This window comes from Bos grunniens, chromosome 1 (genome assembly GCF_055505025.1).
Source record: "Bos grunniens cultivar Pamir isolate PY7600 chromosome 1, Bosgru_T2T1.0, whole genome shotgun sequence".
Taxonomy (NCBI): Eukaryota; Metazoa; Chordata; class Mammalia; order Artiodactyla; family Bovidae; genus Bos; species Bos grunniens.
In genome coordinates, this window is record NC_141165.1 from 60,252,056 (window position 1) to 60,279,679 (window position 27,624).

Consider the following 27,624-nt stretch of genomic DNA (forward strand, 5'->3'; position numbering starts at 1 on the left):
TGAACACTACTTGACCCTCGAATGTTTTTATTATCCACCACATTTTGCACAGCTAATGAACTTCCCCACTAAGGGTAAAGAAACCTGCAGGCAAAGTAATGAATTAAGGACCCATGAGAGGAGAGAATACAAAAATGTGGAACCTTCCTTATAAAAGACAAAATTATGAAAGTGAATTTAAGAATAAAAAAACTAACAGCTTAAAGTCTCTTTTCTTCAAATCGGCATTCTAAGGGAAAACACAAAGAAAAAGATAATGCACAATGACAGTGGTTACATTACACCTTTGGATATGACTTTGTTGCAGTCATTATTCTTTCTACTTTCCTCTTGTTTATGTAAGATAATAATGTAATCCCTATAACCCCAGTACCAAACACAAAACATCGCAGGTGCTAAACACATGTATTTTTGGCTAAGTGAAGGACTGAATGAATAATGAACAAAAACAGAATCGAGCCATCTCTAAGAGTCATGCAGAATTTTTTCCCCCTGTATTCAGCTGTGTGGCCAGCTTCTCTCTTGCTTATCTCTTTCCCAACTTCTCTGCTGACTGTTAAGTAACCTGCCTGTCTCCTATGTGGCAGTCAGCTTTTCAATTCCTCTATTTTAATAATTTCTCAGATTTTTAAAAATTGTTATTTCAAAAGTACCCTCCACAGAATTTTTATGGTTTTGGCTATTTACCATATAAAAGAAACTAAATAGTTAAAATGAGATTACTCACCATAGAAAAGCCCCTTTTCTTTTCCCAGAGGTAGCTCTCAAAACTGAGCAGACAAAACTGACTAATCTTGCATCTAGTTGTGACTTCATCCTTCTTTTTATGAAAGAACTAATGTTCTTCTCTCTTCAGTCTTACAAGAACACAGGAAAGAAAAGAAGAGAAAGACAGGGTAGGACTTACTTAGATTCAGAAAAGAGAAGCAGTGAGAAGTAATGAGGACCATAAGAGCTACATTTGGGAATAGAAACAAGGAGTTCTCCATGAAGAAATTCAAAGTATGTTCTTGTTCCTCAGTATTATCAGATCCCTCTTCAAATGTCTTCTTGTAGGTAGACAAAATATGTGTTAGCAAAATAATAAAGAACAAAATGTGGGGAAACAGCATGATCAAAACAGGAATGATCTTCAGAATTTTATATCACAACTTTCTTAAGCCAACCACAAAAAAAGGGTGTTTATACATTAGTATAGACATGAAAAAATAAAGTGATTTTAAAAAGGGGAGGCAGAGGCAAATATGCTTCCTAAAACTAGAGAAAGATGATTTTTTTTAAAAATCTAGATGCCCAAGGTATACTGAGCTAAAATTCTATGAATTTCTGACATATTTAGAATCTACATCTGTAGAACAGCTGGTGCTCCAGGGACATTACAGAACATATCCCGACTGCAGCCAGCAGTCAGCTGAGCTGACTTCACATCACCAGAAGCAGACCAGGATGGGATGGACCTCTGCACAGACATGGGTCCCAAAGAAACCTCACAAGTGCCCATTCACATTTGCAGCTAACCTTAAAACAAAAACACCCCACACAAAAATTAACCACGGTAAGGATGATGAAAGGCTATCACCTGCACTCAACACTACAGAACGAACGAGCCCCAATATCAATATTATGAAACTATAGTACATAGTCATGTTTTTAAACAATACCTACTTTTTACACCTACATGGAAACTAAACCTACTGCAGATTCACAGACCAACAAATAGACTAAAGTGATCTTTGCAAAACGCAGTTCACTGTATCAAGGAAGAGTTAAAGAAGATAAATGCAGTAAATGGAGAGTACAAAGAACCTTTCCTATAGAGAACTTTTTAATGTACAAACATTTAGAAGAAGATAGTATTTTACTCTGGTAACAGCTCTGAGACTTGTCTGCATACCAGCTCTAATATGGTCCCACCAAGATGGTTCATAAGATGACATACAACAAGAAGAGAAAACTCTAGGAATAAACACAGGTGCCCTGATGAAAGAGGGAAACCTAGCCTCAACTGGAAAGAAACAAAAATGCAAGAGATTACAAAATTTACAAGTTTATTCATTCCATGAGAAGAGCGCAGGGTAAAAAAGAAAATACAGCCCTGTATGAGCTGAAAGAGGCTCAAAAGGATTTACAAAGGCCAGATGAACATAGAGAAATGACAGTAACGGCCTTTTCTGGCTGAGATTTACCTTAAGCCACAGGCATTATTCAGAGAAAAACTTTGAGAAAGAAGATGAACGCATCACACAAATAAGCTTGTTACTCAGCCTATCAAAACAGTTTAGAAATACTCCCATTTAATCAGTAAAAAAAAAGTAGTTATATTCAGCACACTCTTAATACCAAGAAATTCTAAATTATAAAACAGTCTGGGTCTGCCTTATATGTAATTTTCTCTAAAAGGCTGGCAACAAAATTGTCTTGAACTTAGTAAGGCAAGCATCTCAAGATACAAGAAATAATTTTTTTCCGTTCAGTGAAGGAAGAACAAAACAAAAAAGTTAGCCTTCGTCCTAATAAAGCAGCCAAGAGTAGCCTTGTGGCAAACAGATGCTGGGGGAAAATTAGAAAACTAGCCCTAAAAAAAGTATATGAAGTGATAGAACAATCAGCAGCAGCTGTTATTTGTTATCTGTTTGGCCAACTACTTTCCTCCTCCCCAAAGGAAAAGAAATATTTCCCCCTCCAAATGAGAAATCAGGCTAACAAACAGCTCATATATCCCATTTGGAAGACTGAGACTGTCTAAAGATGACAGTTCCAATGTTAATTCTAAAGATACCTAGACTGGTATAAAACTTAAAATTTATTTCATTAACTATTAAAGCCATACCCTGTGAAGACTCACCATTCTCTAATACATCAGCTTTTTAAAGCAGATTCTAAACGCACATGGTCAGCACTTGAATCACACCTAAGTTTTCCTAGGTGCATGCTTAAAAATCTTCCCATGAAAAATGTATCCCTTCTTTAAACAATTTCATCTTTCTTTAAAAGTGACCATATCTTGTTTAGTAGAAAAAAAAGCTTATTTCACATTCCTAAAATAAGCCATTAAAAAATAATTCAATAAAACTCCAGAGTTCTGTATATTTATCTCCCTCAAACTTGACATCCTGATAAAACCATTGAAAGCTGAAAACATCAAGTCAAAAATGCATTTAATACACCTAAACTTCCAAACCTCATAGCCTAGCTTAGCCTACTTTAACCATCCTCAGAACATTAAGAATAGCCTACTGTAAGTAGGGCAAAGTTACCTAACATATAAAGCCTATTTTATAATAAAGTGTTGAATATCTCATGTAATTTGTTGAATATTGTACTGAAAGTAAAAAACAGAATGAGTGCATGAGTCAAGCATGGCTGTGTCAGCTATTTACCCTCATGACAGCACGGCTGACGGAGCTGTCCTGCCCAATTTGTGGAGAGTATCATGCTTTGTATCACCAGCAAAAGATCAAAATCCAAAATCTGAAGCACACTTTCTACTTTACGTATATCACTTTTGTGCCATCATAAAATCGAAAGTTCATTAAGTCTATCCATCACAAGTCAGGAACCATCTGTGTAAGGTAAAATGGCTAACAGATTAAAAAAAAAAAAGAATACTTCTGAATATATTTTCTTCACTCAACAATTTAGCTATGTCTGCTTCTGAGACAGTGGTCACCTTCATAGAAAGATTGATTACCAATTATAGGTGGATTAGTTTTAGTAAGTCTGTGGACAAGTTTTAAGGGGATGTATTTTTCTGGAAAGCTTATTTCAAGAGAAATGGTATGATTCACCAAAAACCCAAAATGGAACAAAGGTTTTTAAAAATCTTACTTTCCATATTCATTAAGTTAAAGTGAATGATAAAAGATTTGCTGATTAAAAAAATACATACTGTCTCAACATACAGAGGCAGTGTGGGTCAATCATTGGCAAAGGTGGTCTTCAGTACCCAGCCCAGTAGAGAAAGTGGATATAAAAGATTATTGTTTAGTAAAGATAAAAGAACATAATGACTTAAGCTGATGGAAAGAATACCAAATGAGAGAGCAGGAAATATAAATAAGAAAGTAACCCTCAATATTGGAATAGAATATCATAACTGAATTTCAGTTGTCTACTTAATTTCAGAAGTGTTCTTGATGTCTTAAACTTTTTGCAAAGAATCAAAGAATGCAGCCTCCTTTAAAAGAAACAATATTTTTGTTTTTTTTTGTTTTTTTAAAGAAACCAAAATTTTATCACACTCTAAAAGGTCTTGATTAGCTTTCAAAAATGTAAAAAAAAATTTGGTGTTATTTCATTTAAAAAAGGTTAAATTAGGAAATAAGGAGGAAATATTGATAGACCAGAAAACTGGAAGAGCAGAAGGGAAGAAGTGTCTGACTCAATCTCTCTACTGACCTCTCGAGAGAAATCAGACTGAAGAGAAGAGAGCACCTTTAATATCTTCACCGGCTGAGGTGTCACAGCAGAAGCAGGACTAGTCAGTTTTTATCGACTTGGGGGGTATGAGAAAATACCCAGTTGTGCTGAGGGAATAAGCAAGAGGAAACAGATCACATTTCAATAGCAAATGCCATTTAATGAGTATATATATACAGAACTTCTCTAGCCCTTTTGTGCAACAGGTGTGGATGGATCTAATGTCATTCCTGGGTGTGTGCACAAGGCAAAAATCAAGGTCAAAGTGGTCAATCACATACCGGGCAAAGAGTGGATGAAGGCCCAGACGTCATCAACTGTCCATATAGACGGCTCTGTTTGTGCCACTGGCAGCAGGCCACTGTTTTCAGGCATCTTCCTCATCCTTACATCCCGAAGCTCACGCTCTCTTTCCCGCTCACTCTGCCTGCGCAGGCGTGTTGTCATAGCAGATGGCACAGCATCTTCGTGAGAAGCCAAGTCTTCTTCTGCAGATGGATAAGTAATTGGAAGCTGGAAAATGTAGTACAAGTAAAATACAGCATTGCATTTTCCTTGTATTTCTGAAAAGGGTATTGTACATTGAATCAAGGTTTCTACAGACCTGCCTAAGGATATGTTCTCTTGCTGCCCCATCAGGGCCACTTGGACGACGGCCACGATGCCCAAGACTTTGATTATCAGGCTTACGATTCCAACGACTAAGTGCAAATTTCTTAGAACAGCTAACATTGTACCTAAGAAATTCAAGTAAGAAAAAAATATTAAATGATGTATGGGATGCTCCACTTAGTAACTATGACCTTAATTAAAGTGCAGTTGTGAATCAGTAAATGCCATTTGTTTCATTATGGATTATAATACCTCAGAAAGTAAACCACAGTGTTCAATAAATTTACTTATGTTAATAGTAAAAAAAAAAAAAAAAAAAAAAAATGGTCTCGTTATATATAATATAGCTCTCAATATAATACTGGACACCTATAACAAGGTACTGATATCTCCTAATAACAGCATGATAGTGGGAAACTTTCTGCAAATACAAACAATAACTCATTTTTGCAGTTGCAAAATAATTCAAGGTTCCAGGAGAAGAAGAAATTATTAACTATTTAGATGATCATTCAAATGGTTATTTTCTTGGGTAACCATTCCTGAAGAGATTTTTTAAAAAGAGATTAATATAGTAGAGAAGAGGAAATCTCAAATGGCTAGTAAAATATTTTTCAAATATAACTAAAAGACAGAAAGGTAAAGTTGAGTTATCAAAGTTATACAAGAAATTCACGGTTCTTAGGAATTCAGGCAACTCAGATATATTTAATTCTTTAACTGGCTGGAAAAGGACCTCTCTGGTGGACTAGTTGGGAATCTGCCTGTCAATGCAGGGGACACAGGTTGATCCTCGGCCTGGGAAGAGTCCACACGCCCGGAAAGACTCCACGTGCCGCAGAGCAGCTAAGTGTGCACCACAACTACTGAAGTCCATATACATATGAGCCTGTGCCCCGCAACAAGAGAAGCCACCACAGTGAGAGCCTCACACGCCGCAACCAGAGTGGCCCCTGCTCTCCAAACTAAAGCCCTCATGCAACCATGAGGACCTAGCACAACAAATTTTTCTTTTTTTTAAAAAAACTGGCTGGAAGATTATTTTTATTTTATCAAAATAGACTAATATTTTTAAGTGTATATTTTAATATATACATATTTTAAAACGTGGAGCATTAATTTGCATATCTTATGCAGGGACCATGCTAATCTTCTCTATAACATTCTAATTTTAGCATATGTACTGTCAAAGTGAGCACTCTTATGACATTTTTAACATGGATGTTTATAAGGCCCTGGTGGCTCAGATGGTAGAGTCTGCCTGCAATCCAGGAGACATGGGTTCAGTCCCTGGGTTGGGAAGCTTCCCTTGGAGAAGAGAATGGCAACTCACTCCCGTATTCTTGCCTGGAGAATCCCACGGACAGAGGACCCTGGCAGGCTATAGTCCACCGGGTTGCAGTGAGTCAGACATGGCCAAGCAACTACCACTTTCACTTTCTAAGGCATGATGACAGTTTAAAGGAGTCCTGTGATGGGACTCTCCTGGAGGCCCAATGGTTAAAAATCCACATTTCACTACAAAGGGTGCAGGTTCAATCTCTGGTTGGGGAACTAAGATTCTGCACATTACGCAGTGTGGCCAAAAAAAAAAAAAAATCTTTTGCCATTTATTGGGTTCCAATGCCCTAAACGGGCTGGGCAACTTTCTCTGTAAAGGGCCAGATATTAAATGTTTTAGATTTTTTAGGCCACACAAAGGTTCTGCCACAACTATTCAACTCTGTGATTGTAACATAAAAGCAGCCACAGACAGTAATGAATGAGAATAGATGTGTTCCAATAAAACTTTACTCAGTGACACTTGGGGCCTTCCTGGTGGCTCAGATGGTAAATAATCTGTCTGCAACGCAGGAGAACTGGGTTTAATCTCTGGGTGGGGAAGATCGCCTGGAGAAAGGAATGGCTACCCACTCCAATATTCTTGCCTGGAAGTCCCATGGTAGAGGAGCCTGGTGAGCTACAGTCCATGCAGTCACAAACGGTCGGACATGACTGAGCAATACACTACAGTGACAAATTGAATTTTATATAATTTTCATGTGTCACAAAATATTCTTCTGATTCTTTTTCAACCACCTAAAAATTTAAATACTATCCTTAGTTCAGGGGCCATACAAAAATAGGCTACAGAAAGGACTCAGCCTGGGTATAGTCCGCTGACTCCTTCCCTAGAAAGAGTGAAAACAGATCATCTAATAAATTTCTGAAATGTTATAAAAAGGCTAAAAAAATGCACATAGTTCCTCTTTTTTTTACACATAAAATTGCTGTTGTAATTTCTTATTTTCAAAGTTCTTTTTGAAACTCTTTTGGTCTAAGATGATTTTTCAGGGAAATGACAAGAATAAATCCCAGTTAACTTTGCTACTGAAAACTGTTTTACTAAAAGAAAATTCCCTCACTTATGTTTATAAAAATATCAATGAGGAGAAAGTAAGAAGTACTATGAGAGTAAATAGGCTATTTTTCCCCTAAAAATATAAAAAAGAAAAGAGTGTCCTGATGGTCACTTCATTTTACCCTAAAACAATTAAACAAGCTCCTCCCGTGTTCAGTATGCTCATCTGGGGGCTCAGCTCTATAGGTTTCTGATTTCCATTTACATCAACTAACAAACTTCTTTCCCAACTGACTAGAGAGAAGAGAGACTAACTTTACATTTGCTATTTAGTCCCTAAATACTGAGATATCGAAAAAAGGTAGCTAGGCATACATGTAAACAGCATTTCTTACCTGACCTAACTTATCCTCTCCTCCTTACTCTTCTCTGCTCTGTATTTTCCTACCTTAGGACCTCTAAGCCTCTAAAGAGCTTCACCTAAAGGTATACTAACCTGACAACTCAACAGTCATCTCTGGGAGAAGAGTGATGGTAGTGTGTTAACTGTCCTGAAATATTTCTGAATAATTAAGAAGTTTAAAAGATTCTGAAAGGAATCCTCCTCCCTCAGTTTTTCATCCTCTGAATCTGAGAGCCACTATTCTTTCTTGTGGTATATGCGAACAAAATAGGAGTTACACAATTTGATTAGGACTGTCAAAATAACATGAAAGAATATCTGAATAACAGACTGACAAATGAAAAACCATTAACCCATTTTCAGAAGAAAATACTTCTGCTTATTTGACTTAAGTTTTACTAAATATATTTTAGGTGCACCATACTAAATAATGTATTTATTTAGGGAGCAAGAAATTCTCTAGATGTATCTTTAAGATTTTAAATTCTTTGAGAAAATAACTTTTGGAATACAGAACAAAGTTCAAAATAAACTGTGCACACACTTTACCTTCAGTGGGAAATAACTGTATTAGGATTTATTAACCAAATTAGAGAGGCTTTCTTTAAACCAAATTTGTGACTACATCAATGAAGATACTAAAAAGGCTTTTGACAGTAGTACTATTTACCTATAATATTACTGAAAATACACTTAGAAAAGACAAGCATTTTTGTTATCAAGTAATATAACAATGTGGAGAATTTATGCTACAGATGTCCCACTTAAAATCCTAAAATAAACAAGATATGGTTAAAAGAAATGAAACATTTTAAAATATAAGCAAGTAAATCCAGGTATTTCAATATTGTTAAAACAAAGGACGAGCAGTGTATTCACAGGAGGGATTCTCCTAACCATATTCTTACCACCTGGAGATTGCTACTTCAGTACTAGATTATGCTGTATGTGTCATTAGATTATGCTATATGTGTTATGAATACCGTTTTCGCCAAGTACAATTTAACAACTGAATAGCAAAGTAGCTCCAGATAATGTCTACTTGATATTATTCTTCCACAGTACCTAGTTTTGACTAATGGTAAACTCTGCAAGTTTTTTAGTTTTGTTACAGCAGTTTTTGGCTTGTGCTTTAGGAAACTTGAGAACAGAAATACCTTTTGGCACAGGACATAGTGCAGAATCGTTTTGACCGAAGAAATTCATTAGCATACCCCATCTTTCCACAGAATTCACACTTGAGCAACTCACTGTCCATTTCTTCTAATGTCTCTAAAAAAGAAAAAAAGAAAAAATTCCAAAAACTTAATTGTGACAAATTTTCTTTTAGCTTCTACTTTGGGTCGGATGCTGCTAGTATTCAGACCCTACAGGAGACTTAAAAGGAATGGTCTTTTAACTTTTCAATCCACAGCCACTTTGGCAAGGCAAAGCCCCCCAAAACAACCACTTCCACCAATTCCCTCTAGCTCCTGCATAAAAATCTTATGGAGTTTTCTCTATATAAATAAATAATACATTTTTAAAGGTTCATTTGCAAAGAATCCAACCTACCTAAAATGTGCAAATAAAGTCACTACCTTCCAAAAAGTATTATGTAGTATATGAATTTTGATACATTGTGCTATGTATAATATACATAGCAAAGAACACAATTCTAACTGGAGAAAATGAGGACTCCAAAAAGAAGACTTTGATGTCTGCTTTCAGAGGGCATTTAAAATCATTAACACTCTCTAAGATCTGCAGTGTACAACAGAATATATAAAGATGTATTTATCTAATTATAAAAGTCCCTTTTAGTTATATTAAAATAATTTACATTTATCTTCAAAATCATCAATAGTTGTATAATTTCTAACCTCTGCTCTTTTTTGTCAGGGTGCTCTCTGTTAATTGAGAATGTCCTTCCTCTACCTCTGTATCCATAACTTTCTTCAAGTCATACCACAGGACCTAAAGAAACTTCCCACCTACATCCTCAAGTATCCAGCAGCAGTCACCTATAACCAAGCAACTTAATCTTCAGGACCCAGTTTTCTCATCTGTAAAATGGGGCTTATGATACCTTCCCCAAAGAAATGCAGTGAAGATTACATGAATGCCTAACAGGTAGCAGGCATAAAAAAGTGACAGGTCCACTTCCTATCTTCCACATAAGAATTAGCAGTACCAAGACCTATAACAAGTAAACACTTCAATGAAAACTGTTTAATTCTTTAAATCACCATATTTTACTATTTTCATGCATCATAATTCCTATGCTGAGTCATATAAAATATATCCAAAAAAGGAACTCTAACTACAGCTTTTAGCTATGAGCTCTTTATGTGCTTTTCTATGTTATTCACTTAACCAAGACTTGTTAAGATGAAGAAAGGGACTCTGAAATGTAGACATGAACAACATGTACTCATACATTCAAGGATCATTTTATCCCAGTGTTACTGGAGAAGCAAATGGTAAAGTGCTAAATTAAGTGAAGGCAGCAAAAACACACTGTGAAATATTCGAAGTGTCAAGGGACATCCAAAGACACTGTCATGACCAATCAAGTCATAAACTAGCAAGAGATCATCTCAAAGAAATTCTCAGGACTATCTTCATAAGCAAACTCATCTATTTGGTGGCAATGAGGAACAAAGAGTCTGAAACCAAGTAAAGTAAAAACTGTTTCTTCCAGTGACCTAGAGATGGCTTTCACACAGCTCTGCCCCACAACACGTTGCTGGGACCTAGTGTCATAACTTCCAGGAGTCTTATTTCTAGTCTGTCATGCCTATAACCAAATCTGACCTTGAAAAGCCTGTACTGGATATAGAACCTCTCATTTGACCACCAATCCAGCCCCAAAGAGCCCATTCTTTGGGCTGTTTAATTTTGACTCTACTGAAAGCTTTATTTCAAAACCTTGAATTAATTAACATAAAAATATGCAACACTTGATAAAAGGTTAGACAACCTTATGAAGGAGAAGGAAATGTTTTTGCTGATGAGAAAGGCAAGATCCCTTTAGACAGGTATGGTCTAAGGGTTAACAACCTGACAAAAAGTTCACATCAGTTTTATTTCTCATAAAGACGAGAGGAACATTAACAGATTCAAAGAAGTCCAGTTCTAATTTTGGTCATAATTTCAACAAATCTGGTAATGTTACCAAGGCAAATGTTTTCACATTTGTAAATAAAAAATTACAGAGCTAAGTAAGTTTTTAAAAACTACTGCTTGAGATAATAAAGATGGGATTCTATACAGATACAGCTGGCAATTCCCTAATATCAGCTCTTCACTTTTCTCCCCCAGTAACAAAAGCCTAACTTTTAGCTAGGAATATAGCCACTGGGAATAAAAAGTACAACTGCTGCCCTATGTGTGGCCAATTTCTGACCAAATTCCGGGTGAGGCCCTATCTTACCAATTAGAATATGATCATGAAGATGAGCTATCTTGGAAATGAGAGCAACACTCCAGGGATGGCAGGGCCATGAGACACTAACAGCTTACGTGCCCAGCAAAATGGAGCCCTGCACTGGAGTGGCCAAACATATATCCTAACTGATAGAGATCCCCAATTTTTTTTGTGCAAAGAGGAATTACTTTTCAATTTTCCTGAAGACTTGAGATCATGTGATGATCAGCAGTAAGAAGGCAATGAGATAGAAATCATCATCAGCATGATGATTTACCAGGGAAGATATAAGACATTTTGATAAATCACATTTTAGATGGAGATTCTGGTTATACAACCAGTCCAAATAGAGATACAGTTTATCCTTTAAAAAAAGAATAATCATTATATTGTTTTTCGTACTGAATTAAACTGCACACACTCGTAAAGCCAAAGCTGCTAAATAAATGACCTCACCATTTCACCCTATAGTACTTCCCATAAACACTGAAGTATACAGTAACAGAAATACTTGATAAAATTACCATGGGAAATTATGAAGTATTTTAAAAATTGATACATTTTCAGTAAACATATCTCCACTATGAAATAGATTCATCTTTTTTTAGCCACAGTTAACATATAGCACTGTGTAAACTTAAGGTGTACAAGGTGTTAATTTGATACATTTATACAAATGACTGCCTCAGTAGAAATTCTGAACATTTCTATCACATTACATTTTTATCTTTTAAGTCACTGGAATAATTAAGTTTTAGCTTAAGTTAGGTTGATGATTATAGCTTAAGTTAATGATTATAGTACAATATTGTCAATATTCATTATACTGTGCATTAGATTTCTATGGCTTATTTATTCTTCATTGCAAACATTAATCATCTTTAAACCTTCCTTTTCCTTACTCTGGTATCCTGTTCGTTAAAACTACCCTTTGCCTTGTCTTCCATCAATTCTTTCCTTCCTCTTCCCACCATGACTACAAGTATCAATTACATGCCAAACCTCTACTATTCATCCACACACGAGCAGCAGTTTCAACATTTTTTCATGTCACCTAAAAATTTTCAGTAACCATCCTCTTGACAGCAAAATAACTAACTCCATAATTGAATCTCAAGGTACACTAGAATCTGACTTTGCCTTACTGCCCACTATGTTCTCTAACTCAACTGCCTACTCTTCACTGCCCCCTCCTGAAGTTACTGAGCACTTGTACATTTTCTGTACATTTATTCGTGGTATGCTAACCTGAGAGGTTCTTTCTGTTATCTTAAATCTATGCTTTATCATCCAAGACCCAAATCAAACCCCCTCTCTTCACAGAAAACTCACGAGTCTGGCAATAATATCACCCAGCTTTAAAGTGCCATGTTCTTACTGTCTATATAATTCACCTAATACCTAGCATATGCTGCTTCTCAGTTATCTTTCTGTTGTAGAGATAGCTACTTCCTACTAGATGAAACCTCCCACCCCCATCACTTCATGGGAAATAGATGGGGAAACAGTGGAAACAGCGTCAGACTTTATTTTTGGGGGCTCCAAAATCACTGAAGATGGTGATTGCAGCCATGAAATTAAAAGATGCTTACTCCTTGGAAGGAAAGTTATGACCAACCTAGACAGCATATTGAAAAGCAGAGACATTACTTTGCCAACAAAGGTCCATCTAGTCAAGGCTATGTTTTTCCACTGGTCACGTATGGGTGTGAGAGTTGGACTGTGAAGAAAGCTGAGCGCCAAAGAATTGATGCTTTTGAACTGTGGTGTTGGAGAAGACTCTTTAGAGTCCCTTGGACTGCAAGGAGATCCAACCAGTCCATTCTGAAGGAGATCAGCCCTGGGTGTTCTTTGGAAGGAATAATGCTAAAGCTGAAACTCCAGTACTTTGGCCACCTCATGCGAAGAGTTGACTCATTGGGAAAGACTCTGATGCTGGGAGGGATTGGGGGCAGAAGGAAAAGGGGATGACAGAGGATGAGATGGCTGGATGGTATCACCGACTCGATGGAGGTGAGTTTGAGTGAACTCCAGGAGATGGTGATGGACAGGGAGGCCTGGTGTGCTGCAATTCATGGAGTCGCAAAGAGTCGGACACGACTGAGCGACTGAACTGAACTGAACTAGATCAAAAGCTCCTTGACGTTCTAGCACAGTCCACCATATGTTTTATACGTATTATATTATAAACCATGAGCATCACAAAGTATGCTGTGAAGTTTCCTAGGCAGTTTTCCATTTTTCTCCAATATGCGCACACAAGAGGGCACATTATATAGCTTATTAGTCTAGAAAACTTTTGTTTATACTTACATAGGCAAGAAAAAAAAATCCCTGTACATCTGTCTTTACTACTCTTCATCTCAAATGAAAAATTCTCAGATAAATAGTATGCATAACTATAATAAAAGCAAGTACTTAGGAATTAAATGAAATTAAATTCCTAACAACAAAAGGCTTCCCTGGTGGCTCAGTTGGTAAAGAATCCTGCCTGTAACACAGGAGACCCAGTTTCAGTCCCTGGGTGTAGAAGATCCCCTGGAGAAGCGAATGGCAACCCACTTCAATATTCTTGCCTGGAGAATCCCATGGACAAAGGAGTCTGGACAGACAGTCCGTGGGGTCGCAATGAGTCGGACACAACTGAGTGATTACCTCTTTACTCCTAAACCACCACCGGGCACTTTCTGAACCCTGATTTGAACAAAATAACTATAAAAGGACATTTATACAATTTAAGTAATTATACAATTGAGGAAATCTGAATATGAACCAGGTACTAGATGACAAAGAATTATTATTAATATTGTTTTGGGTGACACAGCATTAAAATGTACATTTTATAGATGCACACTGAAGTATGTACTAGTAAAATACAACAAGAACTATGATTTGGTTTTAAACAGAGGAAGAAAGGAAAAAAAGGGAAAGAGAAAAAGCAATAGAGAAAAAGAGAAGGGGAAATGTAGGAGGAAAAAAACAAAGGGTTGCATGAAGCTAACTTCGCAAAATAATGTTTAAAACTGGGTAATAATATTGAGTCTGGGTGAGCTGAGATTCATTTTACATTTCTAATTTTATGTTTGAAATTTTTCACATTTAACATTCTTTTAAATAAAAAAATCAGACTGAACTCAACATAAGTTAGCAATAAAAAATTTTATACTTCTATCAGTTCTTTGCTATTCAAATAACAAGTACAACAGTGATAAATACATTGCAACAGTCCATATGTTACCAATAATGACAGAGATGCCTTCCTCTTAATTAGGATTACTGTGAGCCAAGTCAATGTCTATTTTGCTTACCAGCATGCTATTTTACTTAATTTAGCGAAGTACAGGCACACAGTATATATTCAGTAAACATTTACAAAGTGAATAAATTTAGATGAAATACACTAATATATTGAGGATAATTACTTAGACACAGATGTTAATTAATTCACAATTGTAGAGCCCCGACCATACTACACGCTATTTAATTGAACAGCACCTACTGCAAAGCCATGATTAGAATCAATAAAAAACATCATTTTTGCATTTGTGTTTGTTTTCCTGAAGTCATTTTGCATACCACTTTAACTTTAATGAAATATTCACTGGTAGAACAAGGCCTATTAAAAAAAAAGATTCTTTGACACTGAGAAGATTTAGTGGTATTTTTCTCCTTGAACAAATTTAATCATCTTTTGATTGAAGACTTAACAAAACTGTTAATACCCACCTGATATCAAGAATACATAAGAATTAAGACTTCACACAACTGTTAATACCCACCTGACATCAAAGAATACATAAGAACACATAAAATCTAAAACCAAACAACCAGGAAGCTCTGAATTTTTAAACAAGCTCAGTGAAATAGTCATTTACTAAAGTCTGTTTAAAGAAGAAAATTGGTTGTTTTGATCCTAAAATTTTGAACTGCTTTCATATGTAACGGAAATTTTCCCACTCAGATCCCTTCAAAGGTCAAAATGGTATTATAAAAATTAACACCAATCTTGTTATTTTAATTACATGGCCATTTAGAGTCTGGTTCGAGTTCCCATTATTTTAGTCAAATAATGCATTATATGAGAATAAAAGTAAATACTTCCAAGGGAAAAATCTGTGTATGATAAAAACCCATGTTCTGATTCAAGCAATAAATGCCAAAGTTAAAGAGTATCTTAAAGAAAAATCCACAAACCTTCAGCAATCATGTCTTCCATCTCTGTGTCAGATGAATTATCTGCATGCTTTGCATTATTCTGTAGCTCTGGCTGAACACACACAGAATTTATCACCTGATTATCCAAAACAGGCCTTCTTTTCACAGGCTGTTCAATCAGCAAAGATGAACGACTCACCTTTAAAAGACAGAACAAAATGAAATGATCTTTTTAAAGACCTTCAGAAATAATTTAGTTTAAAAGTCTCTTGAAATCAAAAGGATCTGTGATAATTTACTTGTACAACTGATCAGATCCATTCATTTATTTCTTGAGAAAAGGTTATGTTCAGGTTGCCTGAACACTTTATATTACAACTCATGAGCAGTATGACCAAAGTCTCAGTCAAATGGAACCAAGGGTCTATGTTTAGGTGGGTAAGCTAAAAAAACCTTTAAAAAAAAAATCAGTAACAAATTGTGATTATAAGTACCTTTACCTTTTTCTGCAACAACCTTTAAGATTGATTTTTCATGCACAAAACTTTTTATTTATAAGATTCTTTCCTCAGGACACATCATTACTGTATTTTAAAGATAAGGGAACTAATATTCAAAGTGTGCAGGTGATTTCTTTGTAATAGCAGAAACAGGACTAGAACTCAAGTCTCCTGACTCCTAGTTAAGTAACCTAATCACAAATAGAAATGGAAAATTCCTCAAATATTAACATCAAAATCAACAAAAATAGAGTCGCTTATGTTCAGTACACCAATTTAAGTCATGAAAACTACTTACTTTAGAAATGCTTTCAGCAAAAATAATCTACACCAAAAGTATATACCAATTTACTAGTGAACCCTCAGCTAATCTTAAAAAACAGAATCTTTGATTCTATTTGAGAATGCTGGTCAAGTCTCCAACATTTTCCATACATAGTGAACAGCAGCTTACTGGAACCTTTTACATGTTACCCTGGAGAATAATCACCCATAAACTTTTTTTTTGGCCTCACTTGCAGGGATCAAACCCAGCCCCTGCAGTGAAAGCACCAAGTCCTAGCCACTGGATCACCAGGGAATTCTCAACCCATAACCTTTTAAATTGTGTTTATTTCAGTTTGTATATGTAATTATGTCTCAAATAAAATTAGTGGAAATTATTGATGAAAAAACCACTATTGAGTGCTGATAAGAGTATACACTTAGGGTATATGAATTTAAATACTCTTGCAGAAAATGATTTGCCAATATATATCAAGAGTCTTATGAATACATATGTAATGTGATCTAACACCTATACTTCTGGGAATTTATGCCAAAGAAATAATATTTCAAATGTGGATAATTTACATATAAGGATATTCCTTTGAACAGCAAAAAAAAAAAAAAAAAATGGAAACCTAAATGTCCAACGGTATAGATGTCCCTTGGTGTCTGCAGGGGATTGATGCCAGGACTCCACAGGGTACAAAAAACACAGATGCTCAAGTCCCTTATGTAAAAATGGAGCATTATTTGCATATAACCTATGCACATTCTGCCATACGGTTTAAATCAGCAGGAATACTGGAATGGGTTGCCATTTCCTTCTCCAAGGGATCTTCCCAACCCAGGGATTGAACCCAAGTCCCCTGCATTGCAGGCAAATTCTTTACCATTTGAGTCACCAGGGAAGCCCTTTAAATCATTTCTAGATTACTGATAATTCTGAAAACAATGTAAATATGAAGTAAATAGCTGCCTGTGCATGATTAATTCAAGTTTTACTATTTGGAATTTTCTAGATTTCTTTTCCCCCCCTAGATTCTTGATCTACAATTGGGTTGATCCCCAGTGTGAAACCTGTGGATACTGGGGGGCGGGGGGGAGGGTAACTGTAATTGAAAGATTATATAAATTATGACTGTCCAGAAAGTGAAATACTAGGTAACCTTTCAAAATGTTTCCAAGGTACTATTAATCAAATGAGAAAATAAATGTTCAAGCTATACTAAGCAAAAGAAGCTGGTCTGTAAGGAATTCCCTGGCGGTCCAGTGGTTAGGATCCTGCACTTTCAATGCCAAGGACCCAAGTTCAATCTCTGGTTGGGGAACTAAGATCTCACAAGAGGTAAGAAGAAAGGTGTGGTCAAAACAAATTTTTTTAATTAAAAAAAAAAAATCTGAACTGTATATACAATTATAGTCCTGATCATATGAAAATATATATTAAAATACATTTTGTGGTATTACTATTTGCTCTGTACATTTTCCAAATTTTCAGTGAAAAAACAATACATATTACATAGAACAGTTACACACATTTAGTCTTCACAATAACCCTAAGAGCAAAGTATCATCTCCATTTGCTGTATGAGCAAATGAATTTCAAAAAGGTTGAGTGGCCTGACAAAGGTTACACATTCAGTATATGGCAGAGCCAGGATCCAATCTCTGAGACCAGGGAGAAAAGACTGTTTCTCCACTCACTATATCAGAGGTTCTTAGATCCTACACACAGTAAACTGCAAACAAGGGCAACTGGCTACAGTCAACTATCACTGTGCCATCATAATGCCCTACCTGTGAATTTGAAAAATCAGATGCTTCAATGGGCTTCAAAATACATAATTTTGTTTTCTCGTGTCTTTGTTTGGGGCTTTGATTTTGGCCACTTGTCTTGGTATATTTCCTAAGGAAAAATGTTCATTTCTAGACACAACATGTAATGTAGCTAACATAGCTATAATGTATAACTAGTCTCAAATCAAATTACTTTTAGTGATAGGATACAGCATCTCAATTCTGATGTGTACATTTTGAAGCATTTTTAAAATCTGATTGAAGCCTGAGATTTAAAAAATAATGAGAAAATCTATTTGCTAATTAAAAACCATCAACTGGATAACTTCAGATGTATAAGATCATTGGGAAGTTACTATTTTCTGTATCCAAGTTAAAGTTCTCAAGTATCACATTATACAAGAAACACCTTTATAAAAGAAAATAATACAGTTCTGGTGTCATTTCGATCCCCTTAAAGGGGAAAAAGTGAAAGTTTCCTTCAGAGTGAACATTTAATTGCCTTCTCTAAAAATTATAAAACTAACATCCTTATACCCTGAAACTGTTTGCTTCCATCTTATACATCTAAATAGCTAGCATAAAATTCTAGAACTATAGATATATATGGAAATATATAAAGGATAGGCAGAAAGAAATTGTCTAATTTTTTTTTTTTTTTTTGATCCCATGGTCTGTGGTCCTCCAGGCTCCTCTGTCCATGGGATTTCCCAGGCAAGAATACTGGAGTGGACTGCCATTTCCCTCTCCAGGGAGATTAATAACTTTTGAAGTAAGTTTTTTATTAGAGAAAATACATTAGAGACCAATAGATCATACATTTTAAAATTATGCTACGTGAATAATTTTGAAAATGCAAATTTGCTTGCTACTTACAGGAAATGGCTCCAATCCCTCCTGAATCACAAAACCTTCAATAACATGGGTCAAGATCTGTGGCTTAACAATAGCCTGTGGAGGTTTGTTTTCAACACTAGGTACACTACTGGGCATAGATGTACTATTACTTCTTGTGGTAGCAGCTGGAAGTAAGAGCGGAGGTGGAGGAACAGAAACATGTGAAGGATCTGAAGGAGATTTAATTACTGAAGCACTGACTGATGCCACTGCAGGTAATTCTACTTGCTCTGGGGAAAAAAAAAAAAAAGTCACTTTTTAAATCTGTACCATTCTGCCCAGGCAAATATGAAAGAAAACTGGAGAACATTAATAACAGTAACAGTTAACGTCTTATGTTTTAAAACAAAATTCTGAGACCCTTATATTTATTACCTCATCTCTCCACAATTCATGCAAAGTCACTTCAATAGTATCTGACTCTTTGAGACCCTATGGACTGTAGCCCACCAGGCTTCTCTGTCCATGGGATTCTTCAGCTAAGAATACCAGAGTGGGTTGCCATTTCCTCCTCCAGGGGATCTTCCCAAGCCAGGGATCCAACCTGTACCTCTTGTGTCTCCTGCATTGGCAGGTGGGTTCCTTACCAGTAGCACGACCTGGGAATCTCCACAATAACCTTATGAGATATTTACTACTATCCCCATTTACAGTGCAAGGCAGCAACTTGTTCAAAGTTAGCATTCCAACTTTGGTTAAAAAAAACTGTCCCAAAAGACATGAAAATGTTTTAGAATGTCAACTTAAGAACAATTATTTTTATTTTTAAGCTACAGTTATTAAATTTCCTATGTTTCTATTCATATATTCCAAATGGTACTAGGGAGGGGAGAATATGCTTAAGAAAAAAAGATCATGAAATCGATAGAATAAGTAGAAATTATAATGAATTATACAGGGCATTACCTTTATTTCAAGTAATCCACAACCATGCACAAATGTTCTTTGCTGTTGCTATTTTTAACAAATCTTCAATGACATTGTACATGTCAGTTTGTAGGAACACTGTAGTACCAGGCAATTGAAAAATGTTGGGCTAGTTCACTTTGATTTTTCCCAGGCAAGCTCTGGGGACCACAATAACAGCCTATAACAGAGACTTTACCTACCCATTTGTTAGCACTGAACCTTTACTAAGCTATACCAAAGTGGAGAGATGGAACCAGGTGATAGCCAGGAATACCAGTGAGTACAAGATAGCTGAGAGAAGTAACAACAACAAAAAAAGGGGCATATGGTAAAGATAATACCACTACTTACTGAGCACTTATGTGCCAGCACTTATATGTATAAATGTCTTACACATTGTAACACAATTTAATCCTAACTAGCCTATGGGTGCTGCTGCTGCTGCTAAGTCACTTCAGTCGCGTCCGACTCTGCGCGACCCCACAGACAGCAGGCCACCGGGCTTCTCTGTCCCTGGGATTCTCCAGGCAAGAACACTGGAGTGGGCTACCATTTCCTTCTCCAATGCATGCATGCATGCTAAGTCACTTCAGTTGTGTCTAACTCTGTGCAACTCCATGGACAGCAGCCCACCAGGCTCCTCTGTCCCCGGGATTCTCTAGGCAAGAACACTGGAGTGGGTTGCCATTTCCTTCTCCAAGCCTATGGGTAAGTACTGTTACTATCTCCATTTTATAGATGTGGTAAAAAAAAAAAAAAGAGACAAAGATTAACTTGCCTAAAGACATACAGCTAGTAAGTAGTGGAGCTGGGTTACTAACAGAGACAATGCTTTTAACTCCTATGGTAACTCCTCTCCACCATCAGTATGAAAAGAATTGATATCACTATCAAAGATGGTCAAACATAGCCCAGTTAGGTACAGAAGAAAGAAAAATCCCTATCGAAGAAGAATTTCAGAGACTTCTTTGGTGGTCCAATGGTTAAGAATCCACCTGCCACTGCTGGGGACACAGGTTTGATCCCTGGCCCAGAAAGACCCCACATGCTGCAGGGCAACTAAGCCTGTGCACCACACTACTGAGCCTGAGCATCTTAGTCAATGCTCTGCAACAAGAGGTCCTTGTAACACAACAAAAAGTAGCCCCGACTCGCCACAACTCTAGAGGAAGCCCATATGCAGCAATGAAGAACCAGCACAGCCGAAGATAAATAGATAAAGATTTCCACTAATGAAACAGTGCAGTGATAACTGGTAGTGTCAGATAAGGAAAAGCTAATGGTTCACACCTAGAACTTTGATGTAATTAATATTACTATATAGCTTACTTATCACAGCAATATTATATCCATAAATTAACCTTGTTCCACCAAATAATCCACCAAGATAAATTGTACTAGAAAACCTATTTAAAGTCACACAATCCCTCATTAAAAACTAAAAGTCAGCAGGAAATACTGATTTACTTATTTCCAGGAACAAATACACAATTATACACATGTATTACAGGACTGAGAAACTCCATAAAAATCCTATCCCATATACCTAATTTTCACATAATCTCCTAGAGAAAAAGGGATAAAAGATAATTCTGAACAGGAATTGAAAAGCAACTTTTCTGTTGGAAGGGAAATACAAATCTATGGAGTTGAAAAATAAGAAAAATTTAATGTCCCCTTACAGATTTATAGGTACTGCATTAAGTATAATGTTGTTTATTCAGAAAATACTGCTTGGTATATATGTTCTGATTTTTGGATCATACATACAAATAGACCTAAGTTTTGTTGAAAATTTATGAGTTACTGACTTTATGAAGAATGTAATAGCTTTTACATGCCAGTTCATAATCAGCTGTTAAAATAAAAAACACAACACAGTAAAACAAACACAATTATTATCCTCTCTAGATTTAAGACAACTGTGAATCGAGAAACCCCAAGTTAACTGATAAAGACTTTGCCACAAGTTACTCTGCCTATTTGTAGTTTCACTTCCTAGGGAAACCAATGAGTTTGTTCTCCTTTTTTATAGATGCTTTTCATTTTATTTACTTATTTTTGGCTGCACTGGGTCTTTGCTGCTTTGCGTGGCCTTCTCTAGTTGTGATAAGTGCAAGTTTTCATTGCGGTGGCTTCTCTCATTGCGAAGCACAGGCTCTAGGTGCGAGGGCTTCATTAGTTGTGGCTCACAGTCTCTCGAGCCCAGCCTCGGCAGCTGTGGTGCACAGGCTCAGCTGCTCCACCGTACGTGGAATCTTCCTGGATTAAGGATGGAACCCGTGTCTCCTACATTGGCAGGTGGATTCTTATCCACTGTGCCACCAGGGAAGTCCTTTAATGGGTGCTTTAAGAATTCTTACAGACTTATGAAGACTCAATCCTGGTGGAAACAAGTCCCTCTATTTTTATAGGTTAGTTTATTATATGATTTGATGAGCAACCTATACTTGCTTTTCCCTCTCACATACTACAGAAAAGTAGTTAAGCATGAAGAAAATTAAAGGACTATTCAAAAATTTATAGTTTACTGAAACAATTTAGCCAGAGGAATATGCCTGCCAGGATCTCAGATTATATTTCTAAGGAAATAATGTGAAGATATTGTCGAGGTTCAATACTTCAAAAGTATTTAAATTTTCTTGAGTACCATTAGTAATGCTTATTAGGCAATTAAATCACAGTCACAATGCAGGGTTAGTATCCAATTAAATATATATTTCTGCCTTTAAATCAAAACTCCCAAGATATCTGCAGCAACATGAATCCATTTTCAGTGTACAAAAACTACAAAGATTTAGTACTATAGCTAAGTTTTCTTAGATCTCTATCTTTTGAGGTATTATTTTGAATAAGCAAAGGCAATGATATTGAATTTGTCTTAAATATTTTTCATAATTTTATTGACTAAATGTTTTCTATTTTTCAGGAAGGAGAAAAAGTTGGAGTAAAATTGGTGTTCTAGCTCCTTGCTTTCTGGAGACTCACACTGGCAGTAAGAAATAAAACCTAGAAAGAAGCAAGGGTTAGAGATGTGGCACACTGAAGGAGGAGAGGCTGTCAACGCCCCATTATAGTTTGTTTCCATGCCTGATAACATTGGTTCCTCTCAACTAAACGTGATCATGAAGGCAATGAGATATTCAATAGGACAGCATACTTAAAACAAAGCCCAAATCAAGATTAGCATTATCTGGGTGAGGGGTCAGTAAACATTTTTATAAAAGACATATGATCTCTGCAATGACCCCTCTTTGCTGTAGTAGTATAAAGGTAGCCATAGATAATATCTGAACAAACGAACGTGGTTATGTTGCATAGAACTTTATTTATGGACTATGAAATTTGAATTTCATATAATCTTCACATGACATGAATTAACTCTTCCTTTGATTTTTTTTCCAAACATTTAAAAATTTTAGAACTATCCTTGGCTCATGGGCCATACCAAAACATGTAGCAGAAAGATCTGAAGCATGAGCTATCATTTGCCATGCCCTGATCTAAATAAAATATTCAAAATTAAAAAAAAAAAAACAACACCCAACCCAGAACACATCTTTTTTAGGACTTGGATACTGGGCTATACATCATAATGTTTTAGTGAAGTACCTAGGATTCACAGTCACTTTGATAATGTGCAGAGAAAAGAGAGGATTAACTTGAACTTATAAGTAGTTCTAAAGTAGTGAATAAGAATTTGAAGGTGTTAGGAATTTTTTAATCCATGTCTCTAGTAAGAATTAGTGTGGCTTAATTTAAGTACTGTCCAGGAAGCAACACTTTTAAAAGCATTTACTCAATCTGAATCACAAGCAATTATGAGGAATGTCAGACATGACTTCAAATGTTTTGTGATTTTTGGACAGTGTAATTGAAATTTTCTAATAGAATTTTGCTTTGTTCCAATTTTTATGCTAGAAATAGCTTGACAAATAAATCTGAATGAGCATATGAAACACATCTGTACAAACTACTAAAACTTCAAAGACTGAAATGTGTTTTTGATTTGGGCAGTTCCTCATCAATTGCTCTAATTGTTTCTCATCAAAAAAAACTCTTGAATTCTAATCTATGTTTTGCTGCAATTTATTATATAACAAATTAGTTTAAAATCATCTCCAGTGGAAAAAAAATGAACTCTTCCCATTACTAACATTTGCCTAACAGAAATTTCCCCCAATTTTAGGCACCTCCTCACCTAACAAGGGATGTTCAGAAGTCAAATCTTCTCCTCTCCCCACAGTTATAGCTGCTGGAGACAGCGTGGGTGGCGGCGGAGTTCTATCCATCCGGACACAGTCTTCTGACTCTTCTGGCATTTCTTCCTCACAGACATCTTCTACTTGATACACCTACGACGACAAACCACACTGCCTAAAAATGTTTGTAAGATGCATTTAATAAGGTGTTCCTAATTAACAAAATAAATTCTAAGTGTTTTAAAATGTAAAAGACAAAATGACTATTTGACCGATTGAAAGAGAAGCTTTAAAATCATTCAAATGAAGTTTTTCATAATACTTGACGATTCATAATACCTGATGATATTTCACTGGAAGCAAGTTGTGGATCAGTACCTAAGTTATAAATCACTAAGGTTTTCCCAAAAGGTGATAGTTGAATCAGGAATTACTTTAAATTTTGTTAATTTTTTAAAATGTTTTGAATTTATACACTCAAATAACTATTTGGGGAGTTTACTAAAGTTTCTATTAACTTTCAATTATCATAAATCAAAACAGATACTAATATTTTTCAAAGCATGTTAGGTGAATCTCCAGAATGACACATATTATATAAAGAAATGTACTGCCTAAATGACTATATCCCAAGTTCTTTACTCAATTTATGTAAATTAAAGAGCAAATTTTGAAAAGTAATGCCTGAGAACCTACAAAATTATATGTAATTACATTTTCAATCTTCTAATCTACTCAAGAATCTAATAAATTTTTATAAGCTAATTATCAAGTAAACAGAAAATATCTGTCCCTGGAATCACACACACACACACACACACCCCATCCTAAACTATTTGACGTATTACCTGTAGTTCTTTAATTTTTCCATACTTACAGCAGCAAGTTTTTACATTTCTAACTGCCCTGTTATCCAATGGTAAAGATAATATTTGAGGAAAACAGACTCAAAAGCACTCTGAGAAGGAACTTTATAATTAAAAAATATGGAACCTACTATTGATTTTTATTAAAATTAAGGCTGAATTTTGTACAGACTGACATGGGTATTTTAATTTGTCCTCATTTTTATTGAACCATTGTTTTTGAAAGACAGGTTACTAAAAACAAAGCCACAAAGCAATTTACCCCCCTTCTTTTATGTACAAAGCTTATTACTTACGTTTATAAAAGTGAGTTAACTTACCCAAAGTGATTAATATTTCTAATGTCAAAATAAAAAAGTTTCAGTAACATTCACAAAAAAATTAACAATATTGGTATCTAATATATTTTTAATCAAACTACTGAAAAAGTTTGATGATTTAAAATTAAAAATGATCAAGATTTCTGAAACCAGCATAAACCATGTGTGAGAAAAAGGACTACAAAGGCATATCTAACAACAGCAACAGAATTTAAAAACCAAAACAAACAAAAAAACTCCTAATTTTTCGACTCTATTAAGAGAAAAAAAACTTCCCTTTTGTTTTAAAATTTTTTAATTCCTATTGTTACTGCTAATTTTATATAAATATAATATTCAGAGTTGTGATCTGAATCAGCTACTAAGTAGGCAACATTTTAAAAAAGTTATTTGCTCTCAACCCTGCATCTGAAAACCTGTTTCACCAAGAGAGAGTCCTTGCCTCGTGTTTGGATCCTCGGTAGTGAAAGCGGTCGTTGGTTATTGTACAGTGCAAGAATGACAGCTGCTATTATCTGTTCATGATAAATTTTCTTAAATGATGATAATGTCCAATATAAGCAAAGTCATCCAAAAAAAAGTCCTGGGGGTTAAAGTAAAAACAAAAAAAAAAACTTCTAGTGAGGGGCATCTGCTGCAGTGGTCATTACCTTAATTTGGCAGAGTGGTGGGGATGTTGATGCATAGGTAATTACACAAGTAACAGTTTTATCAACTACACTAGTTCAGTTGTATCTATGCAGCATTCCTTTATTAGATAATTACTCTTCTTACACAGGGCATCTTTTCCTTAAGTGCTGAAAACTTTTTAATATTAATGCTGTCACAAGTTTTCAAACAGCTACAATAGCTTTTAAGGAATCAAAGATCATGGAGATCATGCATAGAATTCTGATTTTAAAAAAAATAGGAAAAGAGTTTTAAAGGATTAAAAGAGGCAAATACAGATAGCATATTCTGAAATAATCCGTCAAACAATCCTGTAAAATACTTTTCATTCTTTACAAGTAAACCTAACTATACATACTTTATTCTACATCTCCCACGTGAAGCCAAAATAAAGAATAAAAGAAGTAGGCAAAAACAGACCTGTCAGACACCTGGCACCATCAACATAAAAAAACGTAAGTACAATAACTAAAAGACTGAATAAAGCAAAAAAGTGAAGGTTTTGCTCACAAGATCATTTGGAAACTGTACATTACAATTTCTCTTTAGTTCATAACTATTCTATAACTAACAATGGCTGCCAAACTTACCTCAAAGTACATCAGCCTCATCTGTCTCCCTTCCCTAAATAAACTGTGGAAAACATTTATTAGTTCTAAATTATCTACACTCATCATATCCTATTTATCATACCCAAATATCAATGAAAAATCTTTTTAAAAATACTGATTTTATTTTGAAAATTCACACTTATGTTTGAAAGTTTCACATCTATTATTTAGAAGTAAATACCTATTATTTCTCTTTACAAGTAAACATCTCTCTACCTTTAAACATTTGAAACAACCTGGAAACTGTGAAGGAATGAGTAATTCATGAAGAAATCTGATGGTAAAAAAATAGACTTAATAAAGGTAATAAAAGAAAAATACAGCAAGGTAATAAACAGGCTATGGTAACTCAAAAGTAAAAGAAAAGTAACATGGAAACATATATAGCAAATATAACCATACCAGTGATAGCAAAGAAAACTACTCTTCTCATGAAAAAAATTCCAAAAATTAGGTAACATAAATTTTAAGGGAAAAAAACACAAAATTAATAGAGGGCAGAAAATAACAAGATCTTAGATTTTTAGCTTTAATTTAATGCAAGTGTTCTGTTTTTGATATTTCTATCCCCAATAGTCCTCCAAGATTTGCCCTAACAAAAATAATTAGAAAAATAAAAGGCATAGAGGGGAACTTTATTTTTTACTTGTTAAAAGCCAATCCACTGAACTAGAAATTGAGAACATAAATTCAAATTTGATTTCTTTGAAGGTACTTTACAGCTGAAAGACTGTGTTTTTATGTTACATTATCCATTGTAAACTCTTCAAAATCCATTAAAAGAAAATATTGAAATGCAAACTTATTTCTAGATGCCCACTGTTACCTTTGCCAAGTTCTGTTCTGAATAAAAGTGGAATTCAACCTCTTCATGCTTATCGGTCAGAATGACAAGAATGAAGACTCTATAAATTTGTATCCCGAGAATCAAAATGTTTTCCATTAAGGAACAAACTTTGAAACTCTTCTCCTTTCTGAGCTAATGGTTATTTGTATTTAAGTGATAAGATCTCTTCAGTGAGGTTTGATATAAATCTCCTTTGGGAATATTGTTTTCCTCAGTTATAAATTTGATCATTCTAACATTTAGAGACCTTATTTCAATTTTATTATAAATTATTTTATAAAAGTCCTTTATAGAATGTTTAAAAGACAAATGTTTTTACAGAATAATTTTACAGAATAATTGCTTTCTAGGCAATATGTGCCATTTTTAGAGGTTTATTTTGATAAATTTCACCACAGTC

At 35.2% G+C, this 27,624-nt stretch overlaps 1 protein-coding gene, 1 long non-coding RNA gene and 1 pseudogene across 29 annotated transcripts in view; 1 reads left to right on the forward strand and 2 right to left on the reverse strand.

Annotated features, from left to right (window-relative positions):
- PHC3 (polyhomeotic homolog 3) overlaps positions 1–27,624 on the reverse strand; it is an 84,257-nt gene that overhangs the window by 9,410 nt on the left and 47,223 nt on the right. For 10 of the 28 annotated variants that reach the window (XR_015161359.1, XM_086393911.1, XM_086393900.1 and 7 more), the window contains 6 exons: positions 23,911–24,064; positions 18,780–19,030; positions 15,379–15,538; positions 8,933–9,047; positions 5,024–5,156; positions 4,701–4,932 (listed from right to left, as the gene is read on the reverse strand). Coding sequence is in view for 12 of the 28 variants with exons in the window: in XM_086393911.1 (XP_086250037.1) it covers positions 4,701–4,932; positions 5,024–5,156; positions 8,933–9,047; positions 15,379–15,538; positions 18,780–19,030; positions 23,911–24,064 (1,045 nt within the window). In the remaining 16 variants the exon portion in view is untranslated. Of the gene's footprint in view, positions 1–727; positions 4,527–4,700; positions 4,933–5,023; positions 5,157–8,932; positions 9,048–15,378; positions 15,539–18,779; positions 19,031–23,910; positions 24,065–24,773; positions 25,681–27,624 lie in introns of those variants that run through there. The other 18 variants (XR_015161352.1, XR_015161351.1, XR_015161344.1 and 15 more) reach the window with 7 other exon arrangements.
- Positions 6,133–6,230, reverse strand: LOC147379512 (U6 spliceosomal RNA; annotated as a pseudogene).
- LOC147379513 (uncharacterized) lies at positions 20,132–23,246 on the forward strand. Its single transcript, XR_015161412.1, has 2 exons — positions 20,132–20,417; positions 22,639–23,246. It is a non-coding gene; the product is annotated as an uncharacterized LOC147379513 (long non-coding RNA).